Source organism: Caretta caretta, chromosome 2, assembly GCF_965140235.1.
Source record: "Caretta caretta isolate rCarCar2 chromosome 2, rCarCar1.hap1, whole genome shotgun sequence".
Lineage (NCBI taxonomy): Eukaryota > Metazoa > Chordata > Testudines > Cheloniidae > Caretta > Caretta caretta.
Window position 1 is genome coordinate 167,219,902 of NC_134207.1, and position 19,579 is coordinate 167,239,480.

At 43.3% G+C, this 19,579-nt stretch overlaps 1 protein-coding gene across 4 annotated transcripts in view; it reads left to right on the plus strand.

Moving 5' to 3' along the window:
• Positions 1 to 19,579, plus strand: part of DDC (dopa decarboxylase) — a 120,366-nt gene that overhangs the window by 33,538 nt on the left and 67,249 nt on the right. For 3 of the 4 annotated variants that reach the window (XM_048839254.2, XM_075125574.1, XM_048839256.2), the window contains 2 exons: positions 5,450 to 5,563; positions 7,857 to 7,976. In XM_048839254.2, the coding sequence (XP_048695211.1) occupies positions 5,450 to 5,563; positions 7,857 to 7,976 (234 nt within the window). Of the gene's footprint in view, positions 1 to 1,583; positions 2,082 to 5,449; positions 5,564 to 7,856; positions 7,977 to 19,579 lie in introns of those variants that run through there. The other variant, XM_048839259.2, reaches the window with a different exon arrangement.

The window sequence follows — 19,579 nt, forward strand, 5'->3', positions numbered from 1 at the left end:
CGCAGTTCACCCATGATAATCAAATTAAGCGCTATGCCTCTCGCAGAGGTGGATTACAGAAGTCGACATTAGAGGGAACTTAGGTTGGCATAAAGGGCCCAGTGGTGTAGACACATATATTAACAGGTCAACTTAAGGCAGCTTCCTTCGACCTAACTTTTTAGTATATGTAAGCGGGGGAATAGTCCCGCTCTTGTGGGGAACTTTCCTGGCTTCTGCACTACCCCGGTGAAGTGGGCTAGCGAAAGGATCTGAGTCCTCGCTCCCACTTCCTTTATCCAGTGACCTCCCTGCCCTTGAGGACTCCCCTTCCACTCTCCTGTCTGGCTGAGTCCTCGTAACCCCAACAAGACTGGGCCCAGGATTCCTGGGGGGCTCGACCCCCAACCCTGCTGTGGTCACCTAGGACAGGGGCTAGGGTGTCCCCACTCCGGGGTACTCTCTCTGCACTGGGCACTTCTCTGACCCACTGACCATTACATACAATTTAAAGCAAATGCAAGTTATTTAATCAACAATTAATTTTAAAAAGAATAAGGGAAAATGGGAAAGGTTAAAGGAAACACATCAGCCCGCTCTGTGGTAGGGAACATCACAAACAGTGTCTCTGGAATGTCCAGGCAGTTCACGGTCTGTTCCTTGTAAGTCCCTGGCCTCCTGCTCAGGCCCTGGCTGTGCTGTAGGGATGCTGTGGGTTGGACACTCACTCTGGTGGTGGCCACACGCTCTCAGGCTCTAAGTGGTAGGACCCTTCTTCCCAGTGTCACCCCTGCCCTGTCGGGGTTATGATCCAAGCCTGGCCTGCAGAGCCCCTTGGCTGAGGTGTCTCCCTGTGCTGGGCCTGCTGCCCAGGGTCCCCCTCGGTCTCCCCAGCTGCTCACCGCACCCAGCTCCGGACTGCTCCAGCCCCAGCTCCACCACTGTCTCAGCACTGCTGCTGCTGCTCTGCCTCCAGCACCCTGGGCTGCTTCTTTGGCCCCTCTGGCTCTGGTTGCTGCAGCTCTGCTCCCAGGACAGGTCTGTTTTGCAGGCTGCTTCTGTGACTCTGCTCCCAGCACTGACCTGCTTCCTGGGCTGCTTCTCTGGCACCTCTGGCTCTGGTTGCTGCAGCTCTCCTCCCAGGGCAAGTCTGCTGTCTCTGGGCTGTGCCTCTGGCCTTCAGGCTGCAGCTCTGCTCCCAGGACAGGGTCTGCTCTCTCTGGGCTGCTTTTCTGGCCCCTCTGGATCTGGCACAGCTCCGCTCCCCAGCTCAGCTCAGGCCCCTGCTCTCTCCTTAGCTCGGCCCCACTCTGTCTGACCCAGGCAATTCCAGCTCACACGGATGGGACCTCCCTGGTCACCTGACTCCCTGATTAGCTGGCCCGCCCTGTCATTCAGGCTGACCTGGAGCATTGGCCTCTCTCCATTGTTTCTGGGGACTGTCAGTCTCAGGGTCCTGATTTCCCATAGACCCTTCCCCTTTTACTACTGGGAGCTAGCCAACTAAAACACCCCACTGACTGTTAGTAAGGGAGCAACAGTCCCCTTACATATAGACCAGGCCTAAAACTAAAAACGTGAGAAGAGGTCAGTGACTTTGGACACCATGGTTTTTGGATGCCCCAGTTCGAGACAGCTTGGGCCTGATTTTCCCAAGTTCTGAGCACCCCCAATTCTAACTGAAGTTGAAGGAATTCTTAAACACAACCCTCCATTACTATTAACTGAAAAGTCAGACCATAGCTCGCTTTGCCTGATTTGGGTGGCCCTGTGTAACAATGTTTCGTCACAAATTCATACAGCTCCTGTCCACCATGATCATATCTTTAATGACAGTGTCAGCCTGAGGATTTGGGTGAAGGAAAGTGAGATTATTCTTTACATACAGTGAATCAGTTAAATATTGGAAAACACAAAAAGGGTTACAGAAACAGTGAGTCTCCTCTCCCACGAGTCTCCTATTTCAGAAGTAGAGCCCAACTCTGTGCTAGGAAACCAGGCATAGTTACCAACATTTTAAAACAGTGTATCAGGAGAATATTCTCCAAATAAACGAGAGACCTCTGGGCTGCCAACTGATGGAAGACTTTGTAGACATTCCGGTGAGTTTTAGCTCTTATCCTGTATAATGCTCTAGAATTGTTTATTTATATTTGTTCTTATCTGGGATTTGAGTGTTATTCTTTACTAAGCATGTTATTATCACAGTACTTTCAAAACACTTTAGACTTTGGTATTGTACCTTACTCATTTGTAATTTGAACCTAATAAAATTTACAACAGTTGTGCCCTATATCATATAGATTCTTTTAGGAATTGCTAGCGTCATGTTTACAGTGGTGACATAAGTTAATTCTTAATACTGATGTTGCAAATTAATGTGCTACTATTTCCATATACAGCATTGGTCTCTGAAAATTTATATGTTCTAGCAATTGTACAATTAACTTGTATCAGGACTGCAGTTTTTTATATAGAGGTATAGCATATTTGATACCTCAAAGGTTGTTTCATTTTGTAGTGAGAAATTGTATAGTGTCAGATTTGATATTTGAAATGTTTGGATTTTTGTTAGTAACTTTAAAGTTTGGGGAAAGAGTTTTATGGACAGAAACAAAAGAGAGAATTTTTGCTGCTTAGATTTATACTGCCTTAACAGGCACTAACTGGAAACATTGTTGACAGTCTCAGCAGTGAGGTCAGGAAATTCATTAACATAGGGAATTCATTTCTCTGAAGTGAGAGCTGAGTCACCTTGCTGTGGCAGTGTGGGAAAGCTCGCATTGCCACTGCCCATGCTGTTCCTGTGGATAAAGAGAGGACTTCAGTCTCCAGAAGCTTTCAGAGGCACTAAATTCACCTGAGATTTTTTTTTTCCGAATTAAGGGAAGAGGGAAATTTAAAGAAAAAACAAACCCTTCTTTTCTAACAGCTGGTATGGGTGTGGTCCTGGAAGACTGGAGAAGGGCAGACATAGTACCTATATTTAAAGGGAGGAACTCAGGGGACCTGGGAATTATAGATCAGTCAGCCTAACTTTAATACCTGGAAAGATACTGTAACAAATTATTAAACCATCACTTTGTAAGCACATGGAGGATAATAGGGTTATAAAGAATTGCCAGCATGGATTTGTCAAGAACAAATCATGACAAAACAACCTAATTTCCTTCTTTTACAGGGTTACTGGCCTAGTGGATACGGGGAAGCAGTAGATGTGATAGATCTTGGTTTTTAGTAAGCTTTTGATATAGTGTCACATGACATTCTCATAAGCAAATTAGGGAAATGTGGTCTAGATGAAATTACTATCAGGTGGGTGTCATATTTTGGGGGGCAATCCAGGGATTGTGTCACTGCCTGCCCTCTAACTCTGGGTGCCTTAAATACTCTGCTGCTGTGGCTCAGAGCCTGGACACCAACAGCCACCAGATAAACGTGCAGTATCCCGAGTGTCTGTGTGCTGTGCAGCCCTGGGTCAGTGCTCTGACCCCAGCAGCCTGCCACAATACACCAGTTCCACCCTGGTTTCCACCAGCCTTGGTTAATCCTGGCAGGGGTGACCCCAAGCACATGTCCAGTCCCAAATTTCCCCCAAACAGTCTTCTCTGTGGTGTTTAGCCTTCTCCTGGACCACTCAGAGAAATATTAAATTCATTTGCTCTATTAATGAGTCAATACCCACAGCTTTCCATATTAATTGAAGTTCACAATTCCTTCCATTCAAACACAACACTGAACTGGTTTAGATTAAAATAAAACAAGTTTATTAACAGAACATAAGTGATGCCAAATAAGAGAGAAAGGTGTAGAGATGGTTACAAGCAAGTAAAAGTGACAACATGCATCTAAGAGTCTAAAATTTAATCTAGCAAAGTACAGTCTTTGTTTGTTTAAGACAGTTTCTCTCACCAATTATTCTCTGACAGTCTGCTAACAGTCTGCTAGGGCCTTTCACAGAAGTATGAGGTGCTGGTTTCCTTGTTGTCTTAGGTGAAAGATAAAGATGGACTTTCTCTGTGTCCCTTATATTCCCAAAGAATTGTCTTTGTTCTCAAAGTTAGGAAGGTCTCCTGGGGATTCAATCCCCAGTATCTCCATGGGGTGCAGGAGCCATGTTAATTGTCTGTCTCTCGTGTTCGGGCTTGAGACAACCTCTTCTGGTTTAGCTTGATAGCTCTGTTTATGGCTAATATGTAAATGGAAGTAAATGCCCATTCCCTTGTCTAGGACAGCCTTGTCCTATCCTATCATCTTTACCTAGGTTAGGCTGTCTTAGTCTTAAATATTTTCTAGTGACATTGTACAGAGGGAATTCATAACATCATGTATAAGGTTAACGTGCATTTTACAATGCTATTAATGACCAATGTGTTATTTGTTTTCAAATGGTACCTTACAAGGCACGTTTTGTACAAACATCATTGAAGTCATGTGTAAGGTTTGAATACAGAAGTGCTAGGATCACACATGCCCCCTTACAAAACTGCAGTAGGATCAGCCCCTGGCTGACCCATATGCTTTGGGTCAGAACCCTCCTGCCTGGACAAGGCATCAGCCACAATATTTTCTTTCTCCTTAATATGTACAATCTCCATGTCATGTTCTTGATGCTCCAGCATAGTAGCTTAGAATTAATGTCTTTGGTTCTGTGTACTCAGACTAATGGAGAATAGTCAGTTAGTACCCTGAATTTCCTGTTAAAAAGATAGGGTTGTAACTACTTGACTGCCCACATTATGGCATAACATTCCTTTTCTATGAGAGCAGTTTTGTTCCGTGGGTATCAGTTTCTTGCTTAAGAAAGCAATGGGGTGTTTTGTTACTTCCCCTGACTTCATTAAAACATCACCTAGCCCTATGACAGGTGCATCTCTATAGAGTTCAAACACTTTGTCAGAATCTGGATTGGCCAGAACAGGCTTTTCAGAAAAAATTTTCTTGACCTGATCTTGACACATTTTTTTTTCTGAAGATTAAAAGACCAAGGGGCGGGGGAACCTGAGAACGGTCTTCAAATATGTTAAGGGCGGTTATAAAGAGCATGGTGATGAATTGTTCTCCATGTTCACTGAATGTAGGACAAGAAGTAATGCGCTTAATCTGCAGCAAGGGAGATTTAGGTTAGATATTAGGAAAAACTAAACTTTCTAACTATAAAGGATAGCTAAGCTCTGGAATAGGCTTCCAAGGGAGGTTGTGGAATCTCCCTCACTGGGAGTTTTTTTTAAAAAGTCACCTGCCAGGGATGGTCTAGGTTTACTTGGTCCTGCCTCAGTGCAGGGAACTTGGTGACTTCTCAAAGTCTCTTCCAGCCCTACATTTCTATGATTGTGTGGAGTCCAGATCTCTGAACCCTAATCCCTGCTGCCCTTGATAATCTTGAACATATACTGAAAACAGGACAGTTTCCTAGATGTCTGGATGTACCATTATGATAATTAACAGTGACATTTCTTGTCCAACACAGATAACCCACTGGCACAGTCCATACTTTTTTGCCTACTTTCCTACAGCCAGTTCTTTCCCAGCTCTTCTTGCTGATATATTGTCTGGTGGCATAGGATGCGTGGGCTTCTCCTGGGTAAGTTGATCATGGCAGATGTTGCTGTGCAGCACAAAGGCATATCCTGCAAAGATCTAAGCATGTGAATAATTTTACTTGGGGTAAGCAGTCAGTACTGAAGTCAATGGTAAAGTTGACTCATGAGCATAAGTGTTTCATAACAACTATGGAATGACTCTGATAATGACAACCTTCCACCTATGAAAACTTTCTATCCAAAAGATAGGGGGGTCGGTAGTGATAAAATGGGAAAAACACTCTGTCTATTCTCATTTCCTAAAAGGACACTACCAGTAACAAAAAATGAGCTCTCAGTAGTTTTACCATCATGATATCCTATTATTTTAATAAAATGTTGTTGTTATGTGAAAGCAATAGGGGACATAGACTAATTAATTGACAATATAGGAGGAAATAGTGAAATGAATATACAGAAAATCCTGTCAGATACACAATGTAAACAGAAAAATGTTTGTTTTCTTCTAATCTTTCATGTATATTCATTTTAGGTGTCACAAACAACTCATTTTTAAAAATTCTAAAGTGAAGTTACTTTTAAACTAAAGCGTCCTTCAAAACAATATTTTATTCTGAAGACAAGGTTTTCCAAGTGGAGTGGTGATAGAGGGAAATACAGGCTCCCGTGTTAAAATAAAATCATTGGCTGGACTGGATGTCTTGGTGGATTGATAATGGTTTATAGAGCCTTTCCACTCTAGATCACTCACTTGAATGCAGCCCAAATCAGCAGGGACTAGAAGTTGTTAGTGACAAAATGGTTGTTTGCTGGCCTATGTGACAAGAATTGATTAATTTATTCAGTTCTCAGTGGGAAAATGGCCACACTAAAAAAACCCATAATCATGACTGGCAGTGTGTACGGCCATAGAAATTGCATAACTCTCTCAGCCCTAGGAGTGGTCTTCCCAGACAGTAGTGAGACAATATGGCCAGGCAGCCTGGCAAAACCTGAATTGCTGCCTTTGTTCTACTTGATTTGCAGATACAATGAGGATCTCACCCTCCTGCACTATCGGCCTGGGAGCTTTCACAGCCCCATAATTGACTTACAAATTAAAATAAACAATGAGGTGATCTAATAAACTCTTCATTAAGCTGTTAATATCCAGCTGTGAGAAGATAGGGTACTGCATTAGGACCCATTCTGTCACTCTTATTCATGGAGAACAGTACCCTATTCCATATTGGTTCTTGTACCTTCCTCATGACCATAGTATCTGAGCACCTTCCAGTAGTACAATAAGTGATGTGACTAATACTGTCTTTGTCACATACGGTTCACTTTCTTTCTCATCCTTTCCACATGAAGAGAACTATGTGTGTCGTGGACTGTTTTGTTTTTGGTTTGGGGGATTATTTTAAAAATTTATGTCAGTGGGACTGTTCAGAATAAGGCACTACTCCATGTGAGTAAGTGTGTCAGAAGCAGACCCTTAGTTTGACATTTGACAGTCATATGTGTAAGTAAGAATATGGTACAGTGATCTTTTAGTATGTAGTAGGAGTAAGGTATGGGCACCCCCTCATGTGAGCACCGCATGGCTGCTACCTCAAGCAATTTTTCCTGTGATTACTGTCACACTGTGGTCCCACTAAGCTTTCTCCACTCCCCACTACTAGAAGAGGGAGGAGATAAGGGAACTCCCTACCCTGATCCTGCTGGCTGGGCAGGTGGGATGACTCTTCACTGACACTCTCCTAACTTCTCTGCAGCTTGCTTCCATGATCTGTATAATGTGCCAGGTTGGGCAGAACGCAGGAACACTAATGAGCTCTCCTAATCTGAGTGTAGGGAAATACTTGTGGGGTCTCCAGGGTATGTTTGCACTGCACACTCAGCCCAGGTTCTGACTCAGGCTTGAGCCCAGTCACCCACCCTTCCATCCACACACAAATCTGTCTGACTCAGGTCAGCAAGCACTCAAGACCCAGGTCCTAGGACCCTGCTACAGCGGTGGATCAGAGCATGAGTCCCACTAAGACTCAGGTCCAAGCCCTGCTGTTTTGCAGTGTGGACTCAGGTCAAGCCACAGGCCCACGTCAGAAGGTCTGTGTAGTACAGTATGAACACAATAGCACAGCTGTGAGACCTGGGTCTGGCAACTGTAAACTCAAGTTTACAATGCAGTGTGGATGCTCAAGCATGGACTTGGAAACACTAAGTCCATAAGCCCAGGTTCCAGAGACATACCCTCAGAGACCAATGTTTGGCAACTGTTGGTAAATGTTAAATTTTAAAAGGCAAGCTACTGTAGTCGGTTTATTCCCTTTGTTTCATTCCCCAATATAGGCTGCAAGTCCAGCTTGCACAGAGCTGGAGACAGTCATGCTGGATTGGCTGGGAAAGATGATTAATTTGCCTGAAGAGTTTTTAGCTGGGAAGGACAGCGAAGGTGGAGGAGTCATTCAGGTAAGACAGAATGAGAAAACAGACCGTGCAGTGAACGTGCATGTCCTCATTGTTTAATAAAGCCTTCAAACCAAAGCCCTAATGAAGGGAAGATCAAAATGTTTCTGCTTTGTGGAACCCCTTCAGATTTAATAGAAGCAGAGACAGGCTGTAAGCCTTTGTACAGAGAAACTTTGCATATGATGATTACTTACAACTAAGAGATCAACATCCTTCTGCTCCCAATGAAGGCAATGGACGTTTTCCCTTGATTTCAGGAGTTAGAAAGGGTCCTAATTCACTTACAAAGTCAAGTTCGTGCAACAAACATTTGAATTGAATATCTGTATAATCTCCTGACTATAGTCTCTCTTATATAGAATATAAGTATAGTCTCTTGACCACCACATTTAATAGAATAAATAGAAGGAAATAGGGTCATAACATTTTCAGTGAAGGGAAGTGTATTAAGAAGCTCAGCTGAGAGTTTGGTCTTTGGTCTTTTTTGGACATATGATGTTTAAAAGGTGAGATGCTGATGTTTTATCAAGAGAAGGTGAACTAGAGAATTGTCTCTGGTCACATGGGTAGCACCTTCATGTGTGTAACAATGTGATACAATGTAACGGGCTATGAGAGTCATATTGTCATTGCTGAAATACGTGTGGTGTGTAGGCACGAAGGGTACGTCCACGGTGTAGCTGGGAGATGTATTTCCCAGCTCAGATAGATGCACACACACTTGCTCTGATAGCTAAAAATAGCAGTGTGGCCAAGGCAGTACAGGTGGCAGCTCGGGCTAGATGCCTGAATACAAACCTGGGATCTCAGATGAGATTGTACTTGAGTGGCTATCCTGTCGCTGCAGTCACACTGCTATTTTTAGTGCATTAGCTTGATCAGAGCTAGCATATGTACATCCACCCAAGATGGGCATTACACCTCCCAGCTGCAGTGTGGATGTACCCTAAGAAATCTCATGATTTCAGGTTGGAGAGTGGACAGGGATATGAGGGGAGAGTTGTACGTAAACTTTGCACTCTTATACAAAATGGTGTTTTCTCATTATCAAGTGTAACCTTACCTTTGAACTATATGGCCTTAAAGATTTTTCTTTGTTATGGATACTGTATTTACACCCTTAATTCCATCTCCATCTTTTTTTTAAGCTGAGACTTTTCTTTATTGGGCAGTTTTTTTTAAAGTGTAGCTCAGTGACACCCTGATATATATTTCTTAGCCTGGAAACTCGACTCTGGTCAGTCCTAGAGTTGCTACCTTTAGCTCAAGCAAGCACCAAAGTAAACACTACCCTTAGTCCTCTTTGTCTAGCAATTCTCACTCTGTCTGCACTAAGTCCTCGTCATGTGAAAGGTGACAGCATGAGGATATGAGGCTGGCTCTCCCCAATGCACTGTTGTTCTCTTCTCCTCCTGCGGAAGTGAAGAAACAGATTGATAGAGCCAGAAGAGTTCCCAGAAGTTACCTACTACAGGACAGGCCTAACAAAGAAAATAACAGAACGCCACTAGCCGTCACCTTCAGCCCCCAACTAAAACCCCTCCAACGCATTATTAAGGATCTACAACCTATCCTAAAGGATGACCCAACACTCTCACAAATCTTGGGAGACAGGCCAGTCCTTGCCTACAGACAGCCCCGCAACCTGAAGCAAATACTCACCAACAACCACATACCACACAACAGAACCACTAACCCAGGAACTTATCCTTGCAACAAAGCCCGTTGCCAACTGTGCCCACATATCTATTCAGGGGACACCATCACAGGGCCTAATAACATCAGCCACACTATCAGAGGCTCGTTCACCTGCACATCCACCAATGTGATATATGCCATCATGTGCCAGCAATGCCCCTCTGCACATTGGTCAAACTGGACAGTCTCTACGTAAAAGAATAAATGGACACAAATCAGATGTCAAGAATTATAACATTCATAAACCAGTCGGAGAACACTTCAATCTGTCTGGTCATGCAATCACAGACATGAAGGTCGCTATCTTACAACAAAAAAACTTCAAATCCAGACTCCAGGGAGAAACTGCTGAATTGGAATTCATTTGCAAATTGGATACTATTAATTTAGGCTTAAATAGAGACTGGGAGTGGCTAAGTCATTATGCAAGGTAGCCTATTTCCCCTTGTTTTTTCCTAACCCTCCCCCCCCGGACGTTCTGGTTAAACTTGGATTTAAACTTGGAGAGTGGTCAGTTTGGATGAGCTATTGCCAGCAGGAGAGTGAGTTTGTGTGTGTATGGGGGTGGGGGGGTGAGAAAACCTGGATTTGTGCTGGAAATGGCCCACCTTGATTATCATGCACATTGTAGGGAGAGTGGTCACTTTGCATGAGCTATTACCAGCAGGATAGTGAGTTTGTGTGTGTGTTTTTTGGAGGGGGGTAAGGGGGTGAGAGAACCTGGATTTGTGCAGGAAATGGCCCACCTTGATTATCATGCACATTGTGTAGAGAGTTGTCACTTTGGATGGGCTATTACCAGCAGGAGAGTGAGTTTGTGTGTGGGGGGGTGGAGGGTGAGAAAACCTGGATTTGTGCTGGAAATGGCCCAACTTGATGATCACTTTAGATAAGCTATTACCAGCAGGACAGTGGGGTGGGAGGAGGTATTGTTTTATGATCTCTGTGTGTATATAAAGTCTGCTGCAGTTTCCACGGTATGCATCCGATGAAGTGAGCTGTAGCTCACGAAAGCTCATGCTCAAATAAATTGGTTAGTCTCTAAGGTGCCACAAGTACTCCTTTTCTCCTCCTAGCTGTGCATCCTTATATGGTGACTTTACCTATATGGCGAAACTGACAATGAGGGATTAAATGATTAACTTGGTGAGGTGGGGGGTGCACTGTGATTTAGCAGACTATGTATTGGTCTGGGAGTTTTAACCAGCCCCTCTTCTCTCTCTCTCTCTCTCTCTCACTGACTCACTGTGTGGCCTAGGGCAAGTCACTTAACCTACCCGAGTCTCAGTTTTCCCATCTGTAAATTTACCCGCCGTGGGAGAGTTTTGAGACACAATGAATACGTCTCAAGCACTTTGAGATCCATTAGTAAAAGGTGCTGTGTAAATCCAAGTAATGTTAAAGTTCCATAGTGTGGCAAAGTGGTAACAAAACTCAGAAGTACTTGTCTCCTATCCTTCTTCTCCATCCAATAGGGCACACACTTCTCCCATAATATCTAGACTCTCCTACAAGATCTAACATATGAGGAAGGATGGCTTTGTTATTAGGGAAGTGGACTGGGAATCAATAAGTTTGGGTTCACTTCCTGGCTCTGCCACAGAGTCCCTGGATGACCTTGGGCAAATCACTTAGAGTATCTCTATACTGGAGCTAGACTTACTTGTGTACTAGCATGCTAAAAATTGCAGTATAGCTGTGGCAGCATGGCTAGATGCCCAAATACCCTTCTTGTGTTTCAGATGGAACTGTACTCAGATGGAACACAAAGATGGAACTATACCCAGCCTGCCCCACTGCAGCAGCTATGTTTCTGTTTTTAGCATGCTAGCTTGATGACAGTTAGCATCGGTATCTCTATCTGAGCTGGAAATTACATCTTCAGCTCCTGTGTAGATGTAGCCTTAGTCTTTCTGTGCCTCCATTTCCTCATCTGTAAAAAAGGAGGATTATAGCACTTCCATTATTCATAGGATACAGCAACTCTGATATGGGTGCTAGCAAACTGACATCCGAGTGATATGAGATTCCTAATGTACGCACAAACTACTTTTAATAACTAAATCAAAGCCTTGCATGTCAAAGGAAGCAGTTCTCATTGTAGCTAACAGAACAAAACCAAAAAAAGGAGTTTCTTGCTCTATCTATCTATCTATCTATCTATCTATCTATCTATCTATCTATCTATCTATCTATCTATCTATCTATCTATCTATCTATTGAGATATGATTGCAGGGAGGAGGGGTAGGAACCTTTTTCAAAAAGTTTAAAAACAAGGGGGATTTTTGCTTTGGTTTTTAACCCTCCTATCTCACAAATGCTTCATTCAACCTGCCACAAGCTCTCCAGGAAAATTCTACTCTGGCATAAGATCCCACATGTATGCCTGAAAACTAATGTTTACCTCATGATATTAGGGTATGGTTAAAAACATTTGCACTGGAAAGCAATGTTCCCTCTAATTTTTTCCATTTATGTGAGGAATAAATTTTGTTATGTGCACCAAGGTATGTGCAGATGTGCACCACCAGTAGAAACAAAAAAAAAATAGATATAATATATAGGTTTTTAAAAGTTACCATCGGGATAATTACTCCAGCCAGGTTAGGCATTTTAAAACTCACACTTAAATTTAATTCTTTGAGTAGTAAGAGAAATAAAAATTATGAAATGCATATACCAGTCAAAACACTAAAATAACACACTTTGAAAGAATAAAATTACAGAGACTATATGTGCATTGCAGGAAATACCAAGAAGTAACAACAAGAATAAAAGAGAGAGAGGGAGAGAGACAGAGAGACTCTGTGAGCTGGCTGCTGGAGAAGTCTCAGAGACCATGCATGGTGTCTTTAAGAAAGGCCTCATGTCCCTGTTCTTCTCTATGAGCTGAGCTCTCTGGTTGGACTACATATCTCATGATGCAATGAAGTCTCCCCTTCTGGTTGAACAGACATGGTCCATCACGGGAATCATGTGATTCCACAGTAGATCATGGGATGTAATCTGGCCAGGCAACTTGGCCCATGGAGGAGAATGGAAGCATGAGGCATTTGAACTACAGCTTCTAGGAAGCACTGTATCTACTCAGGGGGACACAGACTAATGACAAACCAGTATGAAATTAAATGTTTTTATTCAGCCCAACAAAGTGAAATGAGCCATTTTGATCCAGGAATGTTGAAATATTTTATTTTGACAGGAAATGTCAAAACAAAATGTTTTGAATTGAAAATTTTTGGAGCTTTCCATTCCATGAATTTTTTTTTATTTCAGCTGTGTGTTCCAATTCAAAGTAAAAACAAATGGAAAATATTGGAATTTCTCTTGGAATGGAACTTGCTACTTTTGCCACAGTCTAGCTGGCAGACACAGCAACTGTTTAATGCCATGCAGTAATGCTACAGGGTACTTTAGCATTTGGGAGTGAAGAATAACTTCAAGTTGAACACACACAAGGATTTGGGGTGTGGGAGGGGAAGGGATAGCTCAGTGGTTTGAGCATTGGCCTGCTAAACCCAGGGTCATGAATTCAATCCTTGAGGGGGCCATTTAGGGACCTGGGGCAAAAATTGGGATTGGTCCTGCTTTGAGCAGGGGGTTAGACTAGATGACCTCCTGAGGTCCCTTCCAACCCTGATATTCTATGATTTTGAGTGCTAATTATGAACACTTAAAGCTCTGCGAAAAGGGTTGAAAAGGTTTTCCTTAAACTTCACTCAAAAACATTCAACATTTTGTTACAGGCTATTTTTAAAATGTCCACCTCTTATCAAAGAAGAAGAGCACTATAACTACAGTAATAGAAAAGAGGATTCAAGAGTGTCCACCGTATATAACAGAGCAGAGTATAGTAGAAAGTCCACTGACAGGAGCATTTGTTAAAGAAACAAATATGATTTTAATAAATACACTTTATGCAACAAAATGAAATATATAGGACTAAAATGAAGCTGTTTATAATTTAGAAACTAAAAGGTATAATGAAATTAAATAATCCAATTAGCAGAGTAAAACTCCAGTGCAGCAAAAGGCAAAAATCTATTAAAAAGTTGACCTGCTAAATGAATATTGGCTACATTTCCCATATAACAAACAACAAAATCCAGGCAACAATAAAATCTTCTTACAAGGATAGACCTGCTGGTTTGTATGTGTGTGCAACAATATGTTGTGTTTCAGAAGCTTCTCCATTAATGCTTGTTCTCCCTTCAAACTCACTGGTATGTGATCTCCTCAGTCAAAAATATACTTAACACAGCTACTTAAAGACAGTCAAGATTTTTGGCTCAGCTGTGTTGTCCTCACTTACACCAGTGTAAATTCAGAGTTATTCCATTCCGACCCCAATGCCGTTAGTTGTGTTAGGAGTATTTCCATTAGGATGACTATGGGTTTTGCATGTACGTGAAACCAACCTTTCTTCATGGGTCTCAACAGCATCAATTTTGTTCTGACGACAGCAGGCAATTATGCCTGTTGTTTATCAGCAGCAAATGTCGCCCTTCCCAACTGACAACACTTGATGGCCTGTAATTTTGTAAGATACTGAGGATCGTTCAAATTTAGGAATCGAAAGTGAGTATGAGCTCCGTGCTGCTGCTTGAGATAAGGCAATTTGTGCTGCTGATCCTCTCGCTCTTGAAACAATAATGATACAAGTCAGAGAGGGCTTAGCAAAGATAACGTGAATGTGAGGCTGCCAATCATTCCCTGAGGCAAACAACGATTATTGCAGTTTTATATAAACTGGGCCTGTGAAAACTAGCTGTTAATTACGTTTGAAAGACCACATCGATACAAAACACTTTCTTGCTGTGTACCAGGTGATCCTTGAAAAAGCCAAAAGATGAAAAAAAATTTCAGCTCAGGGCTCTGGTGGACATGAGCATCAGCTCTCGCCAATATTTCTTCCGCCTCTTGAGCCTGCTCACCATGGCAACCTTTGTTTGCTTGCAATAAAAGGGAAGGTATCATCACTGTTCACTTAGCATAGAGTGTAGCTTTAAAGAAAGAAAAGCGCTTTTCAAAACAGCAAGAATGGAAAGCAACCTTCTCACTAGAACTTGTGTGAACATGCACTATATCCAACTCAGTTTTGCCTTCTATATAAACAGATAAAAACTTCATTTCCTTTGTGTTTTACAAAGGTTGTTTCTTCTGCAAGGAGAGGGATTTTAATTCTGAAAGTAAACAGAACCCCCAAACAAGCACACTCAATCCACAGTCCTTGGCCTGGAAAAGCAAACCCTTAATTCATGATTTTTGGTAGCAACAACTGAGGAACTAGAGAACAAAGGGAATATTTTTCAGAATTGTTGGTAAGAGACTTAAGAGCAAAGTGAATATATTAGTTACACAACCCATCAGGCTCTCCGTGCATCAATTTAATTACGAAAAAGTGATTATTACCAATTATAAATGGGCTTGGCAGATTTCAATTTTTGACCTTTTTGTAATTTCAGTGGATAATATTGTTTATTTTTAAGCATTTTCAATTTAATCTATTTAATTTCTCAGAGTTGTGGGAAATTCTGGGGGAAGTCAAACAATAGGGGAGTTAGTAATTATTTCATGACAGTGGACTTTGCAATTCAAAAAGTTAATGCTTTATAAATGTTAAAACACAAATTATCAACATCACATGTCAAACTGTACAAAGAAAATAACCTTATATCAACCTTTAAGTTCTCACACATCCCTTTTTCTTACTTTGTCTATTTGTAAATTTCTGTTATTGATGGAAATATTTGTGTGTGCTCACGCACGCGCATGCGGTCATATTAACGTTTACCAACACTTACTGATAAACATTTCATCCTTCCATGCCTAGTAATAAAATATATTTTGTAAAACCAGAGCTTATTTTAGGATCCATTTATTTTAGGTACTTATACAGCCCCATTACCATAAAATCACAGAATATCAGGGTTGGAAGGGACCTCAGGAGGTCATCTAGTCCAACCCCCTGCTCAAAAGCAGGACCCATCTCCAATTAAATCATCCCAGCCAGGGCTTTGTCAAGCCTGACCTTAAAAACTTCTAAGGAAGGAGATTCCACCACCTCCCTAGGCAACGCATTCCAGTGTTTCACCACCCTCCTAGTGAAAAAGTTTTTCCTAATATCCAACCATATTATCTAAGTACCTTGAAGTCTTTACTGTAGTTAGCCTCACAACACCTCCATTCTACATATGAGAACTGAGGTGAAGGGAAACTAAATGACTTACCCAAGTTCACATTCTGTGGTAGGTCTCCAAGTCTCCAGCTAGTGTTTTAATCATTGAAGGCATTCTAAACTACCTAGTCAGGAACAAGACCACTCCTCAAATACTGAAAGTGCCTGAAAGTTTCTACAAGTTCTTACCCATTTTATTGATGAGGGCAACTGAGGCACAGAGAGGCTTAGGCCAACCAACTGTGTTGCACCCAAGTTTGAAAATGTCAGTTTAAGTGCCCAAAGATGATGCAAGTGTGTGGCAGAGCCAGGGTTTGAAGCCAGATTTTCTGAAGCCCAGTTGTACTCTTGTTACCACATCGTGCTGAAAATACTGTAGAACAGTGGTCTCCAACCTTTTTATGCACAAGATCACTTTTTGAATTTAAGTGCAACCCAGGATCTACCGTGCCTCTTCCCCAAGGCCCTGCCCTTGCCCCCCCCCCTTCGCTGAGCCCCTGCCGCCCGCTCACTCTAGCCCCCCCTCCCTTGGTCGCTTGCTCTCACCCATCCTCACTCACTTTTAGCAGGCTGGGGCAGGGGGTTGGGGTGCAGGAGGGGGTGTGAGCTCTGGGCTGAGGGGTTTGGAGTATAGGAGGGGGCTCCTGGCTGAGCCTGAGGCAGAAGGTTGGGGTACAGGAGGGGGCTTAGGACTGGGGCAGGAATTTGGGTGTGGGAGGGGACTCGGCTGGAACAGGGGGTTGGGGTGCAGGAGGGGGTGTGGGCTCTAGGAGGGAGTTTGAATGCAGGAGGCTCAGGGCTGGGGCAGGGGTTCAGGCTCCGGCCAGGTGGCACTGACCTCGGGTGGCTCTCAGAAGTGGTGGCACGTCCAGCAGGAGCTCCTAGGCTCAGGGGTGGCCCATGCGACTCTGCATGCTGCCCCTACCCACAGGCACCACCCCTGCAGCTCCCATTGGCCGCTGTTCTCCATTCCTAGCCAATGGGAGCTGTGGAGTCAGCGCTCAGGGTAGGGGCAGCACACAGAGACCCCTTTGCTCCCCCTGCGCCTAGGGGCCACAGAGACATGCTGGCCACATCCGGGAATGGCGCAGAGCCAGGGCAGGCAGGGAGCCTGCCTTAGCCCCACTGTGGCACTGCACTTTTAGCAGCTTAAAATTTCCTGGATTGGCTTGAGTAGCCTCTGGGAGACCAAGCCCAATTCCGGGAGACTCCCGGCCAAACGAGGATGTAAACGAGGATGTAACCCTACTGCAGGGGGATGTAGATGAGACATTTTCAAAGTGGCATATTGCATTTGGCAAATGCGTGGGGCCTGATCCTGCCCCTATTGAGGCTGATGGCAAAACTGTCATTAACTTCAATGGGAGCAAGTTTGCAGTTTTTAAAAAAGTTTGTAAGATGCAGATTGTGGCTGACCCTTAGGCCTGAGTCAGGATGGAAGTTGAGGGTAATAGGATCCAAGGATCTCTTGATGCCAGTTGGCCAAAGAGCGTCACATAAGAATTTCAGGGATCCCCTGGGTCTGGTACTGTGTTTACATTCTAGCTTACCAAAGAGTGTCACATAAGGTTTCTACTAAAAGCCTATGTCACACTGATTATCATAAATCTTTGCTAAATGTATATGTGGATAATGTGTAAGGACATATGTAGAGGAAATTATGCTCCTAAGGCCTTGTAGTTAAAGGCAGGGCACCCAGAGATAGCAAGCCTTAGGTCAGGTTCCACCAGACAGAAGATGGAAGACATTTATCTCTCTGGCTGACCATTGTGTGCCTTACAATGAGAGTCGATTTGCATAATGAGTCAAATGTGAATAAGGGGATTGTGGGGACTTCAGAAGGAAAATTAACAGGAAGAGGTAAATGGGGATGGCGTGGGCAGGAACCCAGTTTTAGAATGAAGAACAAAGGTCTATTCTGGTAAATCTGGGGGTGCAAAGAGATACCCTGGCATCCTTCATCGTGGAGGCAAGCTGCCAGTGAATTTGGGCTCATGAAAGAAGGGTCTCTGCATGCTGATTGAAAAACACAGTGAGAAGGACTTTGGGATAAGCAGTCCTCTGTTAGACTAGTGGGCATCTTGTTAGTTGAGTTTAGCCTCAAAATGCATGTTCTGACTTTTTTATATATATATAAAGAACACTTTTTTCCCAATATTTCTGATGGCTATCATATGAATTTCTATTCTTTGTTAAATAAACTTGTACTTGCTTTCTCTATAAACAAATCTCAGTGCTGTGTGTTAAGTGGAGCTGTGTTCTAAGGGGTAAGTAGCCAGCTGCGGTGTATTGTTCCTTTGGGGACAGCGGGTCTGGTAATTCTGTGAGTGGCCAGTGGATAAGGGGCTGGACACTGCAGGCAGATGCTCGGAGGACTCAGAGGTTGGAGTGTGCCTATCGCTAGGCGGGGACAGTGGAGCCCGCCTGGGTTGAGGGGAGTGCTTGTGTTGCCAGTGCCTGGGAAAGTCAGGGAGCTGACTCCTGGGAGGTACAGACAAGGCTTCCTCACGCTAAGGGCAGGTGGAGCAAGGCGCCTCAGAACTCTGGGTACCCCAGGAAGTGTCACAGGTAATCCTTGCTCAGATGAAAAATGACAGAACAAGGAGTAATGGTCTCAAGTTGCAGTGCGGAGGTCTAGGTTGGATATTAGGAAAAACTTTTTCACTAGGAGGGTGGTGAAGCACTGGAATGCGTTACCTAGGGAGGTGGTGGAATCTCCTTCTTTAGAGGTGTCATAACTATAAAGGGAAGGGTAAACCCCTTTAAAATCCCTCCTGGCCAGAGGAAATCTCCTCTTACCTGTAAAGGGTTAAGAAGCTAAAGGTAACCTCGCTGGCACCTGACCAAAATGACCAATGAGGAGACAAGATACTTTCAAAAGCTGGGAGGAGGGAGAGAAACAAAGGGTCTGTGTCTGTCTATATGCTGGTCTTTACCGGGGATAGACCAGGAATGGAGTCTTAGAACTTTTAGTAAGTAATCTAGCTAGGTATGTGTTAGATTATGATTTCTTTAAATGGCTGAGAAAAGAATTGTGCTGAATAGAATAACTATTTCTGTCTGTGTATCTTTTTTGTAACTTAAGGTTTTGCCTAGAGGGGTTCTCTATGTTTTTGAATCTAATTACCCTGTAAGATATCTACCATCCTGATTTTACAGGGGGGATTTCTTTATTTCTATTTACTTCTATTTTTATTAAAAGTCTTCTTGTAAGAAAACTGAATGCTTTTTCATTGTTCTCAGATCCAAGGGTTTGGGTCTGTGGTCACCTATGCAAATTGGTGAGGCTTTTTATCCAACATTTCCCAGGAAAGGGGGGGTGCAAGTGTTGGGAGGATTGTTCATTGTTCTTAAGATCCAAGGGTCTGGGTCTGTAGTCACCTAGGCAAATTGGTGAGGCTTTTTACCAAACCTTGTCAAGGAAGTGGGGTGCAAGGTTTTGGAAGTATTTTGGGGGGAAAGACGCGTCCAAACAGCTCTTCCCCAGTAACCAGTATTAGTTTGGTGGTGGTAGCGGCCAATCCAAGGACAAAGGGTGGAATATTTTGTACCTTGGGGAAGTTTTGACCTAAGCTGGTAAAGATAAGCTTAGGAGGTTTTTCATGCAGGTCCCCACATCTGTACCCTAGAGTTCAGAGTGGGGGAGGAACCTTGACAAGAGGTTTTTAAGGTCAGGCTTGACAAAGCCCTGGCTGGGATGATTTAGTTGGGGATTGGTCCTGCTTT